This window comes from Mycteria americana, chromosome 7 (genome assembly GCF_035582795.1).
Source record: "Mycteria americana isolate JAX WOST 10 ecotype Jacksonville Zoo and Gardens chromosome 7, USCA_MyAme_1.0, whole genome shotgun sequence".
Lineage (NCBI taxonomy): Eukaryota > Metazoa > Chordata > Aves > Ciconiiformes > Ciconiidae > Mycteria > Mycteria americana.
The window spans coordinates 6,925,818-6,949,493 of NC_134371.1; the positions used below are offsets into that span (position 1 = coordinate 6,925,818).

The 23,676-nt window shown below is 40.7% G+C and overlaps 1 protein-coding gene across 8 annotated transcripts in view; it reads left to right on the forward strand.

The window, feature by feature from the left end:
• FNDC3B (fibronectin type III domain containing 3B) overlaps positions 1-23,676 on the forward strand; it is a 215,611-nt gene that overhangs the window by 96,913 nt on the left and 95,022 nt on the right. For 7 of the 8 annotated variants that reach the window (XM_075506878.1, XM_075506879.1, XM_075506880.1 and 4 more), the window contains 3 exons: positions 10,174-10,250; positions 17,956-18,199; positions 20,675-20,971. In XM_075506878.1, coding sequence (XP_075362993.1) covers positions 10,174-10,250; positions 17,956-18,199; positions 20,675-20,971 — 618 coding nt within the window. Of the gene's footprint in view, positions 1-9,882; positions 9,917-10,173; positions 10,251-17,955; positions 18,200-20,674; positions 20,972-23,676 lie in introns of those variants that run through there. The other variant, XM_075506884.1, reaches the window with a different exon arrangement.

A 23,676-nucleotide genomic window follows, 5' to 3' on the forward strand; every position in this document is an offset into this window, starting at 1 on the left:
CCCTCCCCGCTCTCACATGATAAAGAGAGCTTGTTTGTGGCAGGTGGATATTAATTGCTATGTTTTTGATGAGCATATTCAAATAGAGAATTGTAGATGATTCACTGAAGTCCAGGATCCAAACATGTCACGAACAAAACTCGTCAGCCCCTGTGATGATGACTGGTGGCACTGTATCAGTGCGAGGCGGGTGGTAGGACTGAAAGTTTGCTATATTTTTCGCGGGCTGGACGATAGTTCTCGCTGTGGGTGGACGGGTAAAGAATAGCCATCACCTAATTGCTGCCTCATTTGGGGCAGGCGGAAGAGAACATACTGTGTAACTTGATTGTTGGCTAGGTTTTGGGTCTGTTGCCGATTGCACAGTCCTTTTGGTGTTGCCATGGGAATGCAATAATTATATTATGAATAATTTGTGCACTTTCTTTTGCTGCTGCAGAAAGCTGGTGTTGTATAATTATTGCTACCTTTAATGGAAGTTGTGCTCAAAGCTGATTGTTTAGCATTTCTATAAGCCTGTTGCAGAGAACAAAACTTTTTGCAAGTGAATGCCGTGTTATAAATGTGCCAGAAAGCTAGCACGTGCACACGCACTCCCCAGAAATCACTGACATCATTAGAATGTGTTGAAGAGCTGTCTCAAATTGCAAAGGCAAAACAATGTCCATAATTGAACTTCCATCCTTATGATGTTCTTGTGGCTTGTTGTTTGTCCTCCTACAAAGAAATAACCTCTATTGATACCAGACAATTAGTGTTGTATCATATGTAAGTGACAATGCTGTTAGTAACTGGTGCAAAAGCCAAAAAAGTCTCATTTGATGCCAACCGTTTCCCCTAGAAGTTAGTGCAGTGGTTATATAGGTCTGGTGGGAAGCTCAGTTCCAGAGCTGTAGGTGCAGCTGGAAGATGCTAATCCTGTTGCTGGTCAAAGCTTTAGTAGTGTCAAAAGTTGGTGTGTGACATTTTTTGATTCTAAAATGCAGCCCAATGCTGACAGAGATCTCCCATCATTTGCATGGGTCGGCAGTAGTTAGTTGATGCGTTTCTCCCATTTTGGAATTCAGCTTTATGGTCTCCTTTTCTCTCTCGGAGCCTCCTGCAAAGGACAGGCTGCAGATTTCTGTGCAACTCTCTTCTGTCTCACCTTTCTTGGTAGTGCCGTTCTCTCTGTTCATCTACAGACTTCTGGCATATTTCTATCATAAGACAAAGGGTTATGCGAAGGAAAAAAAAGGTTAGTAGATATGAGGAAGACTTTTTTTTTTCCCCTTTTCCCAAAATAGAGTATTTTTCTGTGTGATAACCTACCGGTCTTTAATAGTCTGAAGATTTATTCAGGCTTAAGTGTTGTCTTATGACTTAAACTCTATCCTGGGTTTGTGTCCAGTTACGTTCCCACAAGTTTCCTGTGTGACCCTGCATCAGGCATTTAATTTCTCTGTCCCACAGTTTCACTTGTGAAGCGAGGAGAATAACAACCCCACTCCAGCCAGATGTTCTGGGGATGGATTCGTGAGTGCTTGTGGGGTAACGTGGTGCTGGGTCACAGAAATGCTTTTGTGCTCCTGCTTCAGATGTCAGGGTGTCATCTTGGGCTAATGTTCATCACGAAATGAATGTCTCTCCAGTTTCAGGTTATTGTGCTGCAGCTTGTGTGCTAATGGATTAATTTCAGATGTTTTCAACATAGTTGGTTGTTCTCTTTGTTTCCAACGTAGTCCTAATTTATTTAACAGTATTTGCCATTCAAGTCAACTGATTTTAGGCAGATGTTTGTCTCTTGTGTTTTACTCTAGACATCTATGATTTACAATCTGTAGCCCATCTGGTGAATTGCCATGGGAGTATGCTTATTTTCAATGCTTGAAGTATTGCAACATACTTTTTGCAAGTGTTTTTGCAGTAGCGGCTGATGAGCCAACCATCAGAAAAGGTTTATTTTAGCAAAAGAATCCAACTTGTTTGTTCAGATTAGGGCAGCAAAATACTCCACTTCTATTCAAAACAACAACAAAAAAAGGTTCCACTCCAAAATGTTGCCTGTAAATTGAAACTCTAGAATAATATATGGGCCTAGTTTAAAAAAGAAACAAAACCCACCTGGGTGTAGAAGAAAACAGCAAGAGACCTGAAGAATCCATCTCGCCCATCTCCATTCTCTGTGGCTGAACAAATATACTTGTCTAACCTTTTCTAAATACTTCAGTGAGCTGCAGATTGTCGCAGTTTCTCCTAACGTGTCAGCTTAGTCGTCGCTGCTGCACATCGCGGTTACTGGTGCTCTGTCCCTGGCGTAGGATGGCCCTACGCTCCAGGACCAGGTCCTTGTCCCCAGGCGCTTCCCGCTCCCCTTCCAGCCCCGGCAGGAGGAGAAGCTGTTGATGCACGAGGGGACGCTGTGCCAGGCTGCTAAAGCAGCCTATTGACCTCGTCTGGACTCTCCTCCGCTTGTTAAATTGTCATGAACCCAAAATCCAAGGTGCAGGGCGGCGTGTGAGGTCTTGCAGGTGAGGAGCCGGACAATTCAGGATAAACATCTCAACATGCAATGCACTTAATGTTTGAAACGCCAAACGTTTGATGCTTGAAAATTTATTAATTCATAGTTCTGTAGGGGATAAAAATGAACATTTAACCTAGCTTCCTCTTCAAATTCAGGTGCAATGCTACTTCTGTGTAACAGCTTGTAGTACTGTGATAGCTTTGGACAGGTTCGGTGCAACTTATATATTTTAGTTCATTTCCTGGTTTTATGGGTTACTGTATTCTTTCTGGAATATGCCCCAAACCAGAACACAACATCTGGGAGACACACATTGCAAAAGAGCATGCTGTGGGATAGGAATATCTTGGTTCTCACATTAAAGCGTCGGGTGCTGGTGTTTAACTACAAATTGAATGTACTTGAGCCTCCTGCTGTGTGTACCAGGTCAAGTAGCAAACACAGGTAAAATAAACCGTTTTCAAGGGTCTTTAGTGTAAACAGCAACGGTGCTGTCATGTAAATAAGCCAGAAAATGCTCCAGGAGCTGTCTGCTTGATGCGTTTGGCACAGATTTCTGAGTATTTTGATTTGATGTTTGGTTCAGTGAGTTTGTCTGCACATGTTGAAAACATCAGTCAAACCCCGACTCCAGACTGAATGTTATTGTAGGGCCTGTGGCTCTGCGATCCAAGTACCGAACATGTAAATCAACTATACAGGATTTGCAGTTTAATGTTAATAACAATAAGGCACCGAAACTCGGAGACACCAGTGTATTTTTTATAACTTTAATTATTTTTTAAATGCTTACAACAAATTAACGTGATAATCTGGGATGGGGTGGAGGGTAAAGGACTGTAATAATTAGTGAATTCTAATCTAGTCACAGGATTTAGAAAGGATATTGGAAAAACATAAAGCAGTCATGGAAGTTGCAAAGGAGTTTGAGAAACGCATCTTACCTACATCAAAAGTGCTTCGATCTCCACTTTCAAACCCCGTGTTTGTATGTACAGCTTGAGGTGACTGTGTTCATGGCTAAACCGTGCAGGTGCAGGAGACTTCAGGCTGATACTTTTTTGGACGTCTCATTTGCATTTAAGTAGTCATTTGATGCTGGATCCAAGATCATTTGAAATCCATGGAGCCATTTGTATTAAACTTGAGGGTTTTGGTAATGTTTTTGCACTGTTCTTACAAGGTGAAGGAATTATCTCGTACTACTAAACTGTGATCTGAATAGAAAATAAAGAGTTGAGGTGCCAGACAATGTGAATGGACATGTGGTAGGCATCCTTTTATTCACATCCTTATGTGTAGATGAAGTTGTCTTTAAAAAATTGACAAATATGTATGGATAAGCAGTATAAAACTCTCTATACGTTGCCTTCTCCAGGCATGAGCTGGTGCCGTGGGGATGGCCAAGTCCTGGATGCTTTTGTTAACCCTATGCCTTGATAAGCTGTATTGATAATGTTATTTTTGCACCTTTCATGACCCCACCTATGGCAGGTTGAATGCCGCATAGGTGGGATTTTTTCTGACATTTCAAGCCTCTCCAAAGGTATTTTTTAAAGCTGTCATTTTACCCCCTCAAGCGCTTAATACTGTAAAAGCTGCTGCTGTGGTTTAACCCCTGCCGGCAACTAAGCACTACCCAGCCGCTCGCTCACTCAGAGATTTGGAAGGGTAAAAGTGAGAAGACTCGTGGGTTGAGATAAAGACAGTTTAATAGGGAAAGCAAAAGCTGTGCGCTCAAGCAAAGCAAAGCAAGGAATTCATTCACCCCTTCCTGTGGGCAGGCAGGTGTTCAGCCATCTCCAGGAAAGCAGGGCTCCATCACCTATAATGGTTGCTTGGGAAGACAAATGCCATCACTCCCAACGTCCCCCCCTTCCTCCTCCTTCCCCAGCTTTATGTGCTGAGCATGACGCCATATGGTGTGGAATGTCCCTTTGGGCATTGGGGTCACCTGTCCCAGCCGTGTCCCCTCCCAGCTTCTTGTGCCCCCCAGCCTGCTCGCTGGTGGGGTGGGGTGAGGAGCAGCAAAGGCCTTGGACCCTGTGTAAGCGCTGCTCAGCAGTAGCTAAAACTTCCCTGTATCATGAACACCGTTTCCAGCACAGATCCAAAACCTAGCCCCGTACTAGCTACTAGAAGAAAATTAACCCTACCTCAGCCAAAACCAGCACAGCCGCTCCTTCTTTTCTCTCTAATGTGGAGTTGCTTTAATCTACAAATTTGTACTCCTCTAAGGACGAAGTATTCAGATCTTGATCAGCAGCAAATTTAAGACCCTGTGTCCTGGTGACTTCAGTAGACTGCTGGGAGTTGACTCTTCCTCTGCCTTTTACCGTATGTGAGCAGAGCTAAGTTAGCATCTGAATTACCTCTTGTCTAGGAGAGATTCCTCCTCAAAATTGTGGTGATATTTATATGTGAAAGCTCTTCACATCCTACTTTAAAGGTTTTATAAAGTGGCCTGACGCACTCGTGTTAGCTTGTGCTAACAAGCAGTTTTAGGCTGTGGCTGAAAGGCTGGGAAAAACGCTCGCCACACCTCTGCTGCAAAGGAAGGATGAATGGAAGGATCCAGGCTTTTTTTTGTTGTTTTTGTTTTCCTTGTCATCACCTTGTTTGGTCCATAAGCTGCTCTGAGAATAACCAAGTGGAGGGAGAAGACACGTGTGCCTGACAGCGACAGGGAGCCTGTGTGCTTATTGCATTGAGGAAATTGTTCCGGAACAGCTGCTCATCCATGTGAAAATGCAAACCCTTGGGTCCCGGCCAAGGTCAGCAAGCCCTGGGTCATTTGTTTTAGCAAAGCAGGCCAATTTGCCCTTTAATTATCTTTCCTTTTCGTTCGGTCACACCTCTTGCTCCATAGATTTACTTCCTGAGAAGCGCCCTATGTGAAAGATGTGATACCAGTTTTGTTGTGAATCAGAGGGAGGCATAATATTTTTTCATGGATTACTTATAACTGTTAAGCTTTATAAAATATAATGCATTTACCTGTCTGGATTTAATTTTCTACTTAGCTAGTGCAGTAGGTTCTTGTTATTAAAATATACAGGATTCTTAAATTTAAAAGTAAAAGTGCCCAAATCACGAAATTTCATATTGTTTCTCTGCTAATGCAGGTATTGCGGTAAGTCAGTACGTGTTTGCCAGAAACAGGGCTGAGAAATCCCTGAACTTCAGAGAGTTTTCAGTAACTTCTCAGAATGGGAACTTTATAACAAAGCCTGATAGGGTTTGCTCTTAGTAATAAGCTACACAAAACGGTCAGTAGAAACACGGAGTAAAACATATGCCCATGTGCTGGAGCTGGATGTGAAAAATATTCTACAGTGGACATAATTTAGTAATAAAGAGAGAAAAGTAATGCTCTATAAGCACTAAGGAAAGGAAAATAGTGTAGTAAAATTACTTCTTTGCCCTATAATGCTATGTGGAAAGAAAGAAATAGGAAAGGTGCGTTGCTATAGCTGAAGGAACTGAAATGCCAGATTGTGGCTTCTATAATTTAAGGGAAAAAACCTAATTAAACTAAAGCATGCATAAAAGGTCACTCAGGAACAAGAAAAAAAGCATACTTACTCCAAAACTGGTTTTATACAAGAATTTTGAAAGTGTCGTGGATTGCAACCAAGGCTATAATTAGCCTTGAAAACCTTGGGACGGAAATTTCTCAAGTAGATTGTGACATTATTCCTGAAGGAATAAAAATGGCCAGAAGAAGTGACAATCTCTCCGTGACAGAAGCATCCTCTTGGCAGGGGAAGTGGGAGACAGAGATGGAAGGGAGCCTTGCTTTGATCTGCGGCTTCACACAATAAACCATGGTACAAGAAGGCGTAGCATAATTGTTGTCTTTTTTTTGTTAGATTACGTGTGCAGGTGTTTTTTAAAAAGGGAATAGATTTGCAAAACATTTTTGGTAATCTAAAATGGTTAAAGTAATTAGCTTCCACACCGTCCGAGGAGTGACAGAGCAACGCAAAAGAGGGAGCGTGTGGCTTGGAAGAGGAGGACAGGCTCTTACTGGGGTGTCAAGCTGTTCCTTAGCTCGGCCACAATATGAGACTGAGTTGCTTCTGTTACTGTCCCTTAATTATTAACATGCGTTAGAAATACGAAAACTTTGTGCTCTTGCAGCTAGGGACGAGTGTGGTCTTGTCACCTGCCTGGCTGATGGACTTCAGTGCTTTCAGCCTGGTGGCTCCTCTGCTTTTCCTCTTATTTCAGAGGAGGGGGAATCATTTCCTTGCACCTGCAGTTTGGATGGAGCCAGCCGCAGCATTTTGGGGCAGCCCTCCAGAAGCTGATGGAGGTGCTCTGTATGTACGGTGTCAGAGCTCGGCGTGGAATTTGGCCTCTTGCTTTGTCCGCAGAGGTGGCCAAAGCTCTTCTGGCTCGGGTTCATTATGAACTCAAGAGGCAGCCTCTGTTTGTTAACAGGTTTGAAAAGTATTAAAGCGAGCTCATTTCATTGTACAGCATCCGTGGTAGAATGGACTGACTTTTTCTCTTTTAAATTAAATTCTGTATTGAACCACGAGCTTCAATTGAAACTTGCAAAATTCTAATTCCTTAGAGGACACATTACTTATATCCAGCCTGTGGATACGAGCAACTGAGGAACATCCTTCTCTAAATGTCTGCTTTTTAACAGTTCAAAAATATTTGACATGACTAAAAATACTAAAAAAAAAAAAAAAAAAAAAAAAAATCCCCCCAAGGTATGGTTTTGTTTTAGTGTTAATTGGGGAATGGTTTCACTGCAAGAATAGTCTTTAATAATTCCTGGGACTCATTGTGCTGTGGAGATGGGGTCTGTATTTTACTCACTACCGCTTGAAGTTGTTTTGATACCGTTGATGAGAGACATGAAATAATGTATGCTAAAGTCATTTGGCTAGCCTTGAAATCAAAGCGATGGAAACAAAATCTAGCTGCAAATCACTAGGCTGTCGTTCTTTTAAAACCTGTTATCCAAATGACTTTAACAGTTTGTGGGTCATACGCAAGGTTAGGAATCTTCTTGCACAGTGCACGTTTTGATGATAAAACACTATTTTTTTTATTATTATTGGAATGGAAGTGTTACAGTCAACAGTATCGGTGTGGGAGTTTGATTTCTTCCTGCAAGTAGATTGCTACTCCATATGAGCAATTGGCACAAGGTTTAGAAGGACAGATATGAGGCATGCCGAGCGAAGTGTTTCTTATTTGTTGTATAGAAACTATCTGGTCTGTATGTGGAAACTCCAAAACTGTTCAATTTTTAAATGTATTTCCAAGTCAGAGTACCTATTTTTGCGACGGACTGGCTAGGGCCTATTGACTATAAGTAGATAGAATTTTGGTGAGGGGCTGAAACAGGTTAAACGTTAAAGCTTTATTCTATTAAGCAACGTTTACACGTAACATTTAAATTATTGTCTACTTAAATGGTGGACTCAGGATTTTTTTATTTTATAACGACTTTTTTTCTTGCAGTTTTTCAGATTTGAGAAATCACTGACAAGGAATGAGTCGCATAACAATGTTAACTATTCATTTTGCCCGATCGCAGGCATGTTCCATCCTGAAGAACTGAACAACACTTGATAATCCAGTGTGGATTGAATCCCCCAAAAAAGTGTCATTGTCTGTTTACCGCTGTTGGCAGTTACGTATAGATATACTGTCCAACCTACTGTGGAGTGAAACTTGGCAGTGTATATAGACCAAAGTAGATTCAGAGAGAAATAAAAAACCGTATTCCTCAAAAGAAATTTGCAGAGATTTTTTGATAGGGAAAACACATTTACTCAAATAATATTTCTGTAAAGTTCCTTCTGCATCAATTGTCACTTTGTATTTTTGATGGGTTTAAATAGAGCCATTTAGATGGCAGCTCCCCCCCAATAATTGCTTACTGCTCACGCTGAATTTTTTTCCATTCACACTAAAATTGTTGACTATTTGGGGAGACAAATAATGTTGAAAGAGCTATAGAATAAGGTGGTGGTGGGGAACCAGTATGAGCTGAATAAGAAGGAGAAGTAATAACGACTTTTTTTTTTCTCTTATTGGGGCTGTAGTATAGGTAAAGTTCCCTACATAGTTAAGTATAGGGAAGTATGAAGAGCAGCAGAATCACACACCTAAAATGACTTCTTTTAATTTAAACTTCGGAGTTTCCATGTGCTTAATACACTTGATGATAAATTACCATATTTCAAATCTAGATGTGACTAGTAAAAACCATAAGTGCTGATTAGACCATAAATAACTGGATAGAGAAAACGAACCGAGATCAGAGGAGATATAAATAACTCGGAAGGATTCCTGTGTGTAACTTGGATTTTGAGAGGCTGGGAAGTCCTGCTTATTGTATGATAAGCAGCCTGAGGAGTACAAAAATGTAGATGGATAGGGAATGACTTTTTGATTATTTAATGTAGACTGGTTTTGCTGATATCAGCAAAAGACTGTGGCTCACTGTGGTGTTGGGGATTCCGTTAGATTTGTATAAACTTTAGGAGCAGTCACTCCTAAAGGCCATTACATCCCATCTGTGCCTGAAGGCCTTCATATGTTTTCATGTTTAGCTTCCTTACCTAGCATGTGACATGGTGTGGAGATGATAGATGGCTTCTCCATGAGAGAAGCCATCTATGATGTTATCTCCGTAACAGAGATGTTATCTCCATTATGATGTTATCTTTTGTGGTGTTAGTCAAAGCTAAAATTCAATTTGCAATAACAAGGAGCAGAGTCCTCTCTGAGCTCTTCTCAAGAGTTTGGCCATGACTATTTTCTCAGCCCATGGCAAATGGGCTAACTAACAGGTTAGTGTAAACATTTGACTATGTAATAAGGAAGTAATGAAATTAATTTTAATTTTTCAAAGTAGTAAACTCTAATTGCAAACATCTGTCTGATGTTTGGGGGTTCCTGGTTTTAATGGCTGAATCAATGAGCAATTGAGTTAACTATTTCCATTTTACCTAGATGCTTTCTTTTAGCTGTGAGGCCTTGTTTGTGAAAGTCGAAAGGTTATGGCACTTGCTTTGTTATACTTGTACTCAGTGCCTCAAAATGGAACTTGCATATTCAGGGCTGGAGTTCGGAGTGGAAACCATAAGCTTCTTGCTTGTATAACCACATTCCAAGGTTAGTCTGAATAGCTGAGATAATGAATTTGGTCTTTGTGCATTCTTAAATAGATAGATAGTTTTTCACATATGTGATTTTTTTTTTTTGCTACAATTGGACGCTTTCCTTGGGAGCTGCCTAATTCCAGGCTGCACAGTTTCTGCTTTGTTCTCTGCTCTCATGCCTTCGACAAGAATAACTTAACCAGATTTCAATATAGGAATTGTGGGCTGCTAAAGGACATATTGTGTTACTGCTTAATGCTGTATAAGTTGATCAGTGGGTAATATAAAGTCTATGTTTTAGCTGGTTTATGATGAAAATATTATTTCAACAGAATATATGGTAAAGTCATTGAACAATGATCTTATTCTCAGAATGATGGCACAAGGCATTTTCCATATACCAGGAATTAGTGGAGCTGCTCATTTTGTTATTGCAGGCTTCAAAAATAAAGCTATTTTTAGCCTTTTCTGAGTAATTGTGCAATTTTTTAAACTGAAAAAAATAATATCTTTTTTCTCTCTTCCTATTAGGACCAGCAGAAGTTCCCATGATGTCACCCAATGGATCCATTCCCCCTATTCATGTGCCTCCCGGTTATATCTCACAGGTATGCTTCTTGAAGAATTAGAATGTATATAAAAGCAATAGCATTGATCCATATAGAGAAGTCTACTTGGTTGAAGTTTAATGTAGAAATATTAATGAAAAAGGTAATACATATTTTCATAGTCCTCTTTACTGACTACATGTACATGTTTGCACAAGTGAGCATGCATGTGCACCTTCACGCACTGGTATGTGTACCAGTTTTGGGTTTTTTTAACACTAGCAAAAGCTATGCATGCAGATTGAGCCTATATGTGCAACTTTTCTCCCTTTGTGAGAGGGAGGGAAGTCCACGTTATTAGGCATTGCCTTAAGTTCTAGTGTGACAGTCAGAATGGGTAGGAGACCGGTGGAAGTGAGAGAAGGAGCCACTGTAGCTATAAAATATGCTGTTGATCCTCAGTATCTTCCCAGCAGAAATCCTGCAGCGTATCAAGAACTGGGGGTTTTCGTTTGTTTTCAAGAATAAATGTGATTGAATTATCTATTTATGGAAAAAATGGAAAAAGCTTTTCATAAGCTGTTAGGTTTTGGAACTCCTGAACAGCTACTGTTCTTCTGTGTAAATAACCACTTCAGATTACCAGATTGTTTGTGCTCCTTCCATCTTCTGCAAAGCTTAGACTCTTTCTGAAGTAAGGAAGTAAAAAAGAAAAAGAAAAAAAAGAAGGGTTGATGTGAGGCAGAATAGCTGTGAACAATACGATAAATCCAGTAATTTCACCACTTTCATTGAGATCTGGACTGGACCGAAAGCTTCATTAAGAGTATACAAAGCATTTCACATATCCTTGATGAATAGCGTAAGAACTTTTGATACTTATATTTTGACATCTTGTTAAGCAGAAAATGGATGATATCCTGGAATTCCTTCCCCTCCCCAGGAAACATGTGAGCTTGTGTAATTCTGAAAAATTGTGAATGGCGTCATACTTAAATCCCACAAAATACTGCAATTGCTCTGTGGTATTTTAACTTCTGAACAGAGTGAAAACATGCCTCAAGTACTGGGGACGTTGTTAGCCAGCCTAGGAGAGAGGGCAGGACGGCAGGGTGGTCCAGCTCCCTCCTGCTCCTCAAGCATCCCGCAAGCTCATTTGCAGTGCTTTTTAATACTCCTCATGCATTCACCTAATTTAATAAACTGGCCCATATACAGAGGAATTTTTTAAAGATTTCCTCTTCCTTTGAAATAACTTGAACACCTTCTTACTATTAAACTGTTTATACCTCTCAGCCCCTGTACTGAGATAAATGGTTGGGTATAATTGAAATGCCTTCCAAACCAGAGTCATGAAATCTTCCAGTTGTATCTCTGTCTGAACCCAGTTCCACTTTAATGCTTTTTGTGGGGCACCATAATAACTCCACTAAAGAAGCTTTTAAGTAGTTTCTTAACCAAAAAAAAAAAAAAACCAAACCACCCAACCCACCCTCTTCTGAAGAATTTTTTCCAAGGAGCTGGAAACATGTTGTAAAGTTTTAGGGGAAAACTCTGTATTCAGTGCTTTTCGGCAGCAGAATGCGTGTTCTGGTATGTGACGAGCGAGCTCTTGCCTTTTAGACTGGTTCGTATTAACTAGTAGTTGAAAGTGTGTAGTAATCAAATTAGTTCTTACTGTAATAAATGTCCCTGCCTTATTTGCTCTTGCTTTGGTCTATTGCCTTATACTTAAAAACTCTATTTTATGATAAACAACAAGAACACAAATTTAGAAGGGCAAGGGAAAGGCCATAAAGCAAATTAATGCACTCTGAGATATGAATCAGAATAGATTTGATTTTTTTGTTTGATTTGACCCCAAAGTGTACATCTAAGAGTCAGGCAGAAAGCAGATACCCCTGCAGAGAAGTAACGGTGCCTGTTAAAAAAAGGCATGAAATCTTTTTTCCATTTTGTTATGCCAAGCCTGTTGGAGCTGTGAGTATTAGCCTTAAATATCACATAAGTTATCTAGTGATTGCAACCCTGGATTAAAATGGTGCTTCATTACCTCTTCGGTATTGTGAAAATGATCAGCAAAAAATTGGCAGGAGGTTGTGTGCCCTGCAAGATCAGCTCCACTGGAAGCAGCGGAAAAATAGTTAGACACTATTTCTAGACTTCAAGCACCATTTTAGTAGTCGTGACTAGAAGCCAAGGTTGTTGATGTTAAGGAGATGTTCCCAATGATGAGGCTTAGCCAGGGTGGGAAAAAATCCAGGGAAATAACGGAAGGCAAATACACACCACCAGTTCAGATCTTTCATGTTATAGTTTTACTTTCAAAGACTGGTTCAATACAGCCAGTTATTTTGCATTTCCTTTTCAGCAGACAAGCCTCTGTGCATCTCTGGCAGATATGAACTGTCATATCAGAGTTCATGTCTCTGCAATTCTTTGTTGGCTAAGGGTTAGTTAAATATAAAAGAGAAAAAAAAGTTCCTTGCTGTGCTCTTGGTGGACAATATTGCTACTGTGAAAGTTAGTTGTGCAAGGTGGCATGGTAGAGAAATTTGTATTAAATGCTTGCGAAGTCAGCAATTTAGGTTTCAACTGTTGGACTTTGAAGGAGAAGAAGGGAGCAGCTCCTACGACTTGTCAGGAGCCGGGCACAAGCTGTTAATGCCCGTTGCAGTTCTGAGCTGTGGACGGAGCTGCTTCCCTGCTGCACGAGTCCTGCGGGGCAGGCTGGGACCATGCCCTCCGCTGGGATGTCCACCAGAGGCTACGTGCCCGTGGGGTCTGTGGCCCAGTGCCTCCTCCTGGCTCCCAGAGCGCTCTGGCTCCCTGGTGTCAGCATAATCTGAAGATTAAAGATCATGATTTGGATGCCAAGCTGTTAAATTTGGGGACATCCTCATGGGTGGTTGTTTCTGCTTTTCACAGTGTATGTTTGGGAGGAGGAAAGGAGGATTTAGGGTGTTCTAATGAGGATAACTAGAACAATGGAAATATCAAAAAGCACGATCATGAACTTATTTGCTTAGGGCTATTGGCTGAGGACTGCTCTCTGAAATAAACCTGGAGCAATTCCACTAGAGTTTGAGGAATTACTCATGTGTAGTTGGACGTGAAAATTTGGCATGAAACTTCACTTTTGATTTTATTTAAAGAGTTGTTAATATGTGGTCTCTGCCACAGATATTTTAAGGCTAAAGGACTAATCTACTGGTTGGAGCATGAAGTATGCACAGAGCTGATAAGACTCCTTTTGTCAGGAGGTAACGTTGGGGTCATGTAGTCTGAACTATGCAACTCAAGCCGTGGTCCTGCAGTTCAGTATTCCTGCATCAAGCACATAGCACTTGACAGAACTAGAGTGTAACTGCTAGAGAGAAGAAAGTCTTTAAATGACATTTAAGGTGGTAGAAAATCTGTCACATCCTTGGGAATCAGGATTTTGGTCTTGGGTACATCCTCTACCCTAAGAGAGGGGTTCTCCAAAACCATGTTGGGCTAGCATAAGCTTTTAGCCACAGACTCGTTGTTTTGGTATGGCTTACTGCTCACAGAGCTTCTCTGTGAGTTTTGTAGACTGCGATCGATTGAGTCATCTTTTAACAGGATGATCCTCCCCAACACTCTGAACACAAGGAAGGTTGTGCAGATCTCACACTCACACGGAGCAAGCCATAAAGGGATGATCTTTTTAGTTCATGAGCGTTGGTCCTGAAGATCTGTATCATTCTAGATTTAAAATACCCCAACATTCATTCCAGCAGTATAGATGTTCATCTGTCTGTTTTCCAGGTTCAAGGTACAGATTTAATACTGGCGTTTGCATGTGATGGATGGCAGATAGTGATGCAAACTGGCCAGGGCTGGCATGAACTTAGATTGGCATTCTAAATAAATTAAGTGAATAAATAAAATGTTGACATCCAAGTTCCTTGTGGATGAGCTCATTCTGTACTGTTTTCTGGTACAGATTGATTTATGAATGAAGTTTCAAATTAGTTTATTAAATTCCCGAGGTATTGGTCATGGTCTACCCAGTGGCCATGCTCCAGACGTCCTTGCTGAATCTAGCATGTGAAGTTTAAGTGAAATAAGAAAATTCTTTTGAAAGCAAATGGAAATTAATCCCATATTACCATGTTATACCCATTCAGTAAACATGTGCATTACAGAATGAGAGTGATTGTGTTCCTTTAACTGGAACTCACAAAATATAGGTACAGTTTCCCTGTGCAAAATTAACATGCCTGGCTTTTTTCCCGGGGGTGTAGTATTAAATTTCAGTGGAGAAAAATAAGAGAACATGGAGTAGTGATGTACTTTGAGTATGTGAATTATCTCTAGTTAGATTGAGTTTTCATTGCTACAGTGATATCTTTAATGTAAAACAAATAACATTTAAAATGGTATTCTCAAAATGTGGCAACCGAAGGGGGAGGCAATTTTATTGTGTATGAGTAATGTTCATCCAGATTCTCCTGAAAGATCATCTACCTACCTCACTCAGCAATTAAGCTCCCTAAAATATGGAAAAAAACCCACACAGAACTATGCTATAATAATACTGTTATTGAGGCGGCATGCCAATTACACCAGCAAGCACAAAAAATAACAGCAAAAGACAATTTACCTAGTAACTCTTTTGAAAAACACAAAATAATGAAAGTTTAGCTCTAGGTGCCAAATGACCAAATACTTGTTTTCTGTAAATATAAACTGCTAAAATTAGTAATAGCAATTACTTTTAATACTCCAGTTGCATCTAGAGACCTCAACAGGGGCTAGGGTTTCATCGCTTCTGGGCACTAAAGAAGAGACAGTTTAGCAGACAGTGTGTTTCCTGATGAATTTATGATCTTCATGACATACGGTTTTAAGCAGATACAAAGAATTGCAGATTTCTTCTTTAAATAGCAAAGTTTAACTTCTCTGCAAAGTTACGTGATTTACATTAACGGATCAAAACTAATTTCCTCTGTCTGATGAATTGAAAGTGTCATCTCCCAGAATGGCACTACTATAATCTACCCACTGCAAGTTTTACAAATGAAGATATATTTACAACCTTAACCCGTGCGGGTTTTATAGCTACCTAATGCATACAATATATAATACATTGGATTACCAATGTTATGATCTGTTAAGGACAGAATGTCATATTTAAAGATTGTATGCAGCTTCAGAAATTTACATATAAATCTGTAATTCCTAATTTAGGGAGAAAATGCCCTGTAGGATAGGGAAATAAAGTATTTTTTTGCAAAGTCCCCTGTTCTGTGTCCATTTGGAACATGTGCACATGAAGTAACAAGAATGCTGTCAGCATTTGTGGCCTGGGAGGAAGCAAAATATATTACTATTAGTCTCTTAGCTTTTTGACAGAAGTCATTTGGAAGGCTGGCTTATCCCCTGATCTCTGGGTTTTCTCTCACTACTGCTAGTATTTTAGTTTCATCTAGCAGGATAATTTCATCAAAAAGGTCTTTGAAGGAACTCTGAGCTTTCCTTCCGGCTCTCTAGAAGATAGTCCAGGAAGAGAAATCCTAATAATTTTAAATATGGGTTTACATTGTGTGCTGCTACAGAGTACAAGCTTTCTGTCTAGATCTGTTCTTTACCATATTCACCTTTCACTAGGGCACAAAATACACATGTAGTCTGGTCTAGATGCACCGATAAGAGCTTATACCCACCTGGAAGACTAGAGTTGTCTTTGAGGCTTGGACTAATTAAAGCTGTGATGAAAACTTTTCACATCAAGATGTAGGAACTTGCTATCTTAAATTAAAGCATGATCCAAATCTAAGAGAGTTAAGTCCAACATTTCTGTACACAATCCTAAATAAGTAGTTCTGTTTTTCCATTTAGCACACATTTGATAAGGATTTTCCTCTTCTCCGGATTTTGGAGTGCAGGTTTCAGACCTGGCGCCAGGATAAGAGATGCTGTGGAGGTTGAGCAGAACCAGTAGCAGAGATGGGAAGCCTGAAAATGAAGCAGTTATACTGATGTGTGATAGTCTAAATCTCTGAGGTTCAGCTGTCTTTTGAGGACTCCGTAAAGTCTTTGAAATTTAAAGCTAGCAGATGAGAAATTGCTAGCTGAGGTTGTAAATTTAGAGGTTAGGATCAATACGTTAAGCTAAACAATTCCTATTCTGGTTACTCGGCATAGCAAGCAATGCATTTTTTAATGTAAAACATCAATTACAAGTGAGTGAATTAACTCTCTATAGAACATTTTCTTCTGTAGGAGGCCAACCAACCCACAGAAACTGTCTGTGTCCATGGTCACAGCCCGTAGCTAACAGGCATAAATTCATATAACCTTAGGGCACACATAGCCTAGGGAAAGAACTGGGTCAGCTAAAACTGGTTAAATTTTACCCTGGGATAACTTGCTCAGCTGATGCCTAAGGCACGGACTCGCGTTTGCTGGAGCATCACCGCTCATGGCTGCGGGCGTTGCCTCTTAGACAGGGCTTGTCACTGCAGCAGAGTCAGCCGAAACAACCGTGCGCCCATGCCATTGGCTTCACTTCAGGGTCTATCGGCGTAAACAGATTTTTCTTCGTGGTTTAGGCTAAGACACTGTGATGTGATGAGAGTCGCTAGAGCATGGGGATCTGTAGCAGAGTCTCTTCTGCTGATGCTGCTATGGGAGGTAGATAACTCCAGCTAATGTTGGTGGCAATCAGCTGAGAGTGGCAGCATCTTATGGCAGGGGCCCTTGATGCACATTCACTTATCTCATACAACACATTCATCACATATATTATTCCATCTGTGTGTCATCAGTCAGTTTAGAAAAAATTAGGGTTTTAACAGCCTGTTTGTTGTATGAAACTAAATTATGCTTCCTTCATGCTTGTCTACCTTATGCACGTCAATGTACAGAATCAAAGGGATAGTAATTGTTCTTACTCGGTTGTATTTTTAAGTTCCAGAAATGGCAGAAGTTTTTTAAATAAGCTTCAAGAAAAGCTTGGCTCCTAAGTCTGGCCTGAAATTTGGCTGGTTGACTGTTCTCCAGAAATATAGCTCTGGAAAAACTATAAGCTGAAAAACTTTTTTCAGCCTGAGCACATTTCCACCTTCCTACATCTGTTTTACATGCTTTGACTATGGCATTTGAGGCCAAGTCATGCATATTCCAGAGCTGATTTGCACAGACATATAGACCAGCCCTGTAGCAGAAAAAACCTTCTGCCCTATGATTTGTCTTGAACAGATACCTGTTGGGAACCAAGCAATTCTTTCGAAAACGTGTGTCAACATAACAGGTTCCTGCAGAGTACGTGTCTCTGTGCACACACGCAGCTTCTCCGCAGTAGCAGTGCCAGCTAATTTCCAAGCGTTACTACCTCTGTACTCACTCAGAGTAGTGCTGTCAAAGTCAGTGGTAAAAATTTTATGGGCAGAATGTAAGGTTGGTCCCAATGAGTACTCTTATTTTGGTGCTTTGTGTTCCTTTTTCAATTGTTTTACTCCCTAAATACAGGTTATTTATTTTGTCTCTTACCCACATAGTTATCGCGAGCAGCAGTAAGTCTCCCAGTGATTAGTGTGGCTATCTGAGTCTCCAGGAAAAGCCACATCACCACTATGATTACTTCTGCTGATATTAATTTTAGAAACGTGTTCATGAATAAACCTAAGGACCAACCATTTGCTGATGGGAGAACAAACCGTAAACAGTGCTGTTTTAAAAATATGTTTGGTTCAGATGCTGCATAACGTGCTCATTTCCCTGCCTTCCCTTCCAGGTGATAGAAGACAACACCGGCGTTCGGAGGGTGGTGGTTACCCCCCAGTCTCCGGAGTGTTATCCTCCTAGCTATCCTTCAGCCATCTCTCCAACTCATCACTTACCTCCATACCTGACGCACCATCCCCATTTTATTCACAACTCTCATACAGCTTTTTATCCTCCTGTCACTGGACCTGGGGACATGCCACCACAGTTTTTCCCACAGCATCATCTTCCCCCAACAATATATGGAGAACAAGGTGAGCTGGAAGGAAGGTACTGGCGTTTCACATCTGCGTTCAAGTTTTAAGGGCTAGTGAAATCAAGAGTAGAAATGAATTTGGAGAACTTGTAGAGTGGCTTTGTCTACATGGATGGGGCCTCTTTCTTTAACATCCAGAGCAGAGGGGTGTAGCCATCCAGCCTGCAGCAACACAGGGCAATCCTCCGTTGCAACACTAGGTTGCAGAAACAAAACCAATTTTAGCTTAATTTGTAAATACAGTGGGGAAAAAATGTCTCATCCCATGCTCCAAACTAGGGACATGAGTCATGCTGGTTGCTCTTGCTGTGTCACGATGCAGCATTGTACAGAAAACCAAGAGACAAAATGTGTCAGTCCTGGCTTGGGAATGAGGATGGATACGGAGGGCTGGATCCGAGCATGCCTTGCCACAGTAATTGCCAGTGGGAAAAGCTGAATACCGCTTCCTGTTGGCTGTAATGTGCTTTCTGTCCCCCAGCCGCGATTTTCCAAGAAATAACAGGCATTTTCTGTTTGTTATTCTGGTTGAGACTGTGCAGTAAGTCACTGAAAAGCATGTCTGATACCAAAGGGTAGCATGGCAACCCTAATCAGGCCATGAGTAAATAATTGCAAGAAAAGGAGTGAAAGGGGCATATTTCAGTCTGAACTATGCCCTGTTGTGTCTCTGCCACCCTGGAGATAAGTCTTTGTGTAATCTGAAAGAGGGCGTTAACCAAAAAAGTAATCGGCAAAGCTACTTGAGATGTTTAACATGGAAGTCAGTTCAGGATTCATGGTTTTATGTTACTGTTGGACTACCTGGAGTTAAGACACTTTCTAAAGAATATGTTTTAGCCCTATCACCAGAAGTGAGGTTCTGAGGAGTGGGAAGGTAGAGGCAGAAAGAGTGGGGGGGAGGGGGAGGTATCTACTGATGCTACCTACCCCTTGACATTTCAGTTGACCAACAGACCTCATTTTCTAGTGAGGGACCCTTCCAGCCGACATTTAACTTCATTATACTGGAGGGGAGGAAGTGGGAAGCTCAGGAAACCAGCAGGATGGTGTAGTGAGCCAGATAAATAGGGGAGGAACTTTTCTCTTTAAGAGGGAACAGGACAGTTTGTCAGATTGTTTGATAAAGTCTTGCGTGCAAACATGGTAGTGTGCAAAGTGAACATAGAGCTGCTAGTTAAGTAGATGTTGAGTATTTCTGTAGCCTGGAGATACCAAGAAGCCGATTCAACTTAAAAATAAAATTTAAAAAAAATCCTTAGTTGCTTTACTGGAATGACCTATACTTGTATCACTAAAATAATTGAAGTGGTGAATATTATTGTACTGATGAGCATTAGTCCACCGTTTCCCATTTGCTGTACAATGACTTACAAAAAATTGCATTTATTTGTAGCGTGCTGTTTTTAGGCAGTTAGTTGCTGTGAGAATATGAATATGATCATGTAGCTAGATGAGGAAAGATGAAGGCCAAGACACATTGAAATTGCAAAGAAAGAAAATCTGGCTGGTTGAAACAACTTTGGAAACTGTAATACAGTACACATGGCAATCTCAACTTAAAAACAAGGCTTCCAACGGCTGGATGCTTGTTTGCTTCAGAAGTTTGTACAATAACTTCTGAATGGATGTAGAAGAAACATGAAGAATCAAGTATCAGTTGTTATTTTGCTAACAAAGGTAAAACTGTTGGTTTGGGCATGAATTTGTTCAAGCTTCAAACTCAAAGTGGAGTGCAAAAAGGAGGATTGAACTATAGAGAAAAGCAGAAAATATTCCGATTTCTGCAAGCTGACTTGCCTTAGGTTACAGATAGTCATTCTTGGAGGGGGGAAGGGGGGATTGTATTTAATGAAGTATATCTGAAGTGTACATATGATCTTTATGATATTTCTCAAGCTATTTTTAGACAGTTTTACTTACCCAAAGCTTCCACTTCATGCTGCACTTCTCTCCTTAGGCAGGCACAGTTGTCACGATTATAAAGTCTGTTTATACTGGGAAATTCAGTTGCACGTAATCAGTGATGGCACCTTGAAACCAGGGCTTCTCAGCTTATTCTGTCCAGTCAGGCCCTGGGGAAGAAACTGCTAAATTGCTGTGAACTTATGAAGGCTTTTTCCCTAAATATCAGTCTCCCTGGATTTTTCCTTGAAATGTGTGTCCCCAAACAAAAAGACTGAAAAGGAGGGGAAAAACTGTCACCCTAATTGCTGTATTTTACTTGTCCATATGTGCTCGTCCAAAGAGTTATCAAATCTCAAACAGCAAATGAGCACACAATATAATACAAAAAGTTGATCAGTCCTGCAGAAAAGCTTTTTTTAAGTAAAAAACGCTTGGTTTGTGGTAAAACCCATCTCCAGGAAAATCTGGCATAGTTTCATTTAAAGATGGTTGGGAAGTTGGTTTTCTGAAGAAACTCAGTGATTTTGTTGTTCTGAGTTAACGTAGGTGAATTCTTTCCTTTCAGAAATCATACCACTATATGGGATGTCCAGCTATATCACCAGGGAAGATCAGTACAGCAAACCACAGCACAAAAAACTCAAAGACAGGCAGATTGATCGCCAAAACCGTCTGAATAGTCCTCCTTCATCCATCTACAAAAGCCATATAGGCAGCTGCACAACTGTATATAATGGTTATGCAAAGAGCCACAATGGAGCAAGCAGCGGAGGAGGCGGCGGCGGTGGGGGGGCTCCAGCAGTAAAGAAGCCGGAGCGCAGAGCAAGAAGCAGCCCAAAGTCAAATGAACAAGACCCACATGGTAAAGACAGTTTTATTTATTTTTAATTCCTTTTTATTGCACCTTTCCGGCTTACGACCGCCTGTATATGGATCTAGTAACTATGCCAAAAAACACTACCGCCCACACATAAAGACAGTGTTAATACAGTGTGAACTTAAATATAAACGTTGAGCTTGCTATACTATATTTGTTTTGTAAGATGAACTGGTTGCCTCCTCATCTTTCATGGCTACTCCCTGGTAGATGCAGCATCATTCTCTTTTTATCTATTGGAAACAGAAATGCATTTTATGGGCAAGTTCTTGGTTTTACTTTGCTTTTCATATAAGCATCTTGGCGCTTCGCAAAAATCCTTATGGGCAATTGAGCTATAACCAAAACCTGACTACTAGGTACCACTACTTTGCATCTCCTAGGTAAATGTAGTAAACTTATTAGGAAGTTTAGAGGTGATTGCTGAAAAAACAGCGTTTGTTTATGTGAAAGTTCAATGGAAGTACAATTAGTTGAAATGGAAGAAATTTGAGCAGAAATTGCTTAATCTTAGCCATTGGAATTAGTGGTCAAATAAATCTGGCTACTTTTGAAATAATTGTCTTCAATGTTTTCAGAGGCTTATTGTTTAAAAAATTGAAACTTTACAATAAAACATTAGGTCATTCATCTAATCAGCTCTCATTTATCACAAGCCATTCTGCACATAGCTAGTCCTGCCTAACTTTAACTCAATAACTTGTTATAACCCGTTATACCTTTCAGCCTTTCTCTTCTCTGCCTGTCTCTTTGCTGACAGCTACAACTGCGACTGGCTGAACTAACTTTTAGGTAGTAAGCAAGCTTATACCCAGCATGTCTAGGATATTTATAATGTAGCACACTTTGGAATCTCTCGTGTGAATTTATGCATACAACATAGGTTTTTGATTATCTGTATGTTGTGTATATTTATTTGGCTGTGTACTTTTACTTGTGAGATGTAACTGAAATAAGTACTCATGAAAAGTAACTTAATAGGTGAAGGGGAAAAAAATGCTGCTGGAATGGTAAGGAATGAGGATTTGCACCTGTGCTTTGGGGTCTTCAGAATCAGCAAGGAGCTGTATTTGGGAATGCTTTAATCCAAGAAAGTGAATCACTGTATTAGATTCACTGCACTAATTATTTCTTGTCAGTCAGCTTATACAACCTTTAATATTCTTATTTGTGTTTATATACATTTTTTTTACTCTAGTCTGTGGTGGAATACATGAGGTGTGTGGAAGCACCTGCCTGAAAAACCTGGAATAAAGTATACTCTTAACAGCTAAACGGCAATATAGCTTCAGTGGGTGCTGAGTCAGCCTGGATGATCACTTTTAAAATAATCTAGATGTAATTTAAAAATACGTAGTTTAAGGGTTTTCTGCAACCCTTGTGTTTGTCTTATTTTTTCTCTTGGAGCAGTCTGCTGTGCTCCAGCAGAAGAGCGTGAGTGCTCTTAAAATGCCAAGAAAATCAGTGAGGTCAGGGCAACGGCACGGCCAGTCTGTCAGCCAGACAGTGCCTTCCAGTTGGGAACAGCAAATGATGGAGTCGTCCCCCAAACTGTGGAAAAAGTCCCTAACAGGAGACCATGCAAATAAGCATCAGTTGTCCCACCCTCCTGATAAATCCGACTCGCCGAACAAAGCCCTAAAATAAGCTTCCACTTGGTATTTATAAGCTTCTAATAGTAGCTGCTGCTTTATATTTACCTTCTCTGTTTCTTCTTGAATTATTTGGGGATTTGTTGATTGATACCTAACAGGACCGTACCTGACAAACATGGCCATACAGATAATTGGTTGAGAGTTAAAAGCCATCTGGGAACAGCTGATAATTTTGATTCATGCTGCTAAGATGACAGTGTGTTTAGAATAGCCACGAAAAAGAATGTGTCAGAAGCAACAAGCAGCAAAGCTGTTTAAACTTCCACTTTTTGTGGATGTGTATCGATTCAAACCTGCTAATAGTTAAAAATTTGATGGTGCTGTGTGGCTGCTTCCAAAATTGCGAATAGCCTGGAAAAACTATTATATTTATATATATATAAAATGCATAGAGATTAAGAGTCTTTATTTAGAAAATGACTTAGCCAAAAAACTCTTAAGAGGCAAGCAGGAATGTATGAATTCAGAGTAAAACTTGGAGAAACGTGAGGGAGAAATGGAGGTGATGGGTTGGTTTGCATGAATTTCTTAATCGAGATTGTGATGTGTTTTATAGCATATAATTTCATATCTGGTTGGTGTGTGTGTTTGTGGTATGGTAGCTGCCGTGCTTATTTTGGGTGTTTGGATGTCGGAGCAGCCCAGCGAGCCAGCTCCTGGCAAGCTGCTGTCACCGAAAGAGTCGTGCTGCCGCGCTGCCCGCCAGGGAGCGGGGCTTTAGGAGCCCTATACGCTGCTGGAGCAGACGCACGCATCCCAAATTCTGGTTGCTGCAGAAAACAGCATGCATCAGTACATAGCACTACAGCTTGACATGGCGATTGCTTTCCTTAGGGACTGGGAGCAAAGCGTTGGTCCACGCTTGGAAGCTGCTTCGGCGCTGGGAGCGTGGGTAGGAGCTCGCCGCTGGCAGGCGGCACCTCGCCCAGCGCTGGGTGCGTGCCGGCAGACCCAGCCGCTCCCAAGCCGACACTTTGAAAGGCAATCTGAGTGCCTGTTTTAATGGGTAGAGGAATATGATCTGCACGGTGCCGT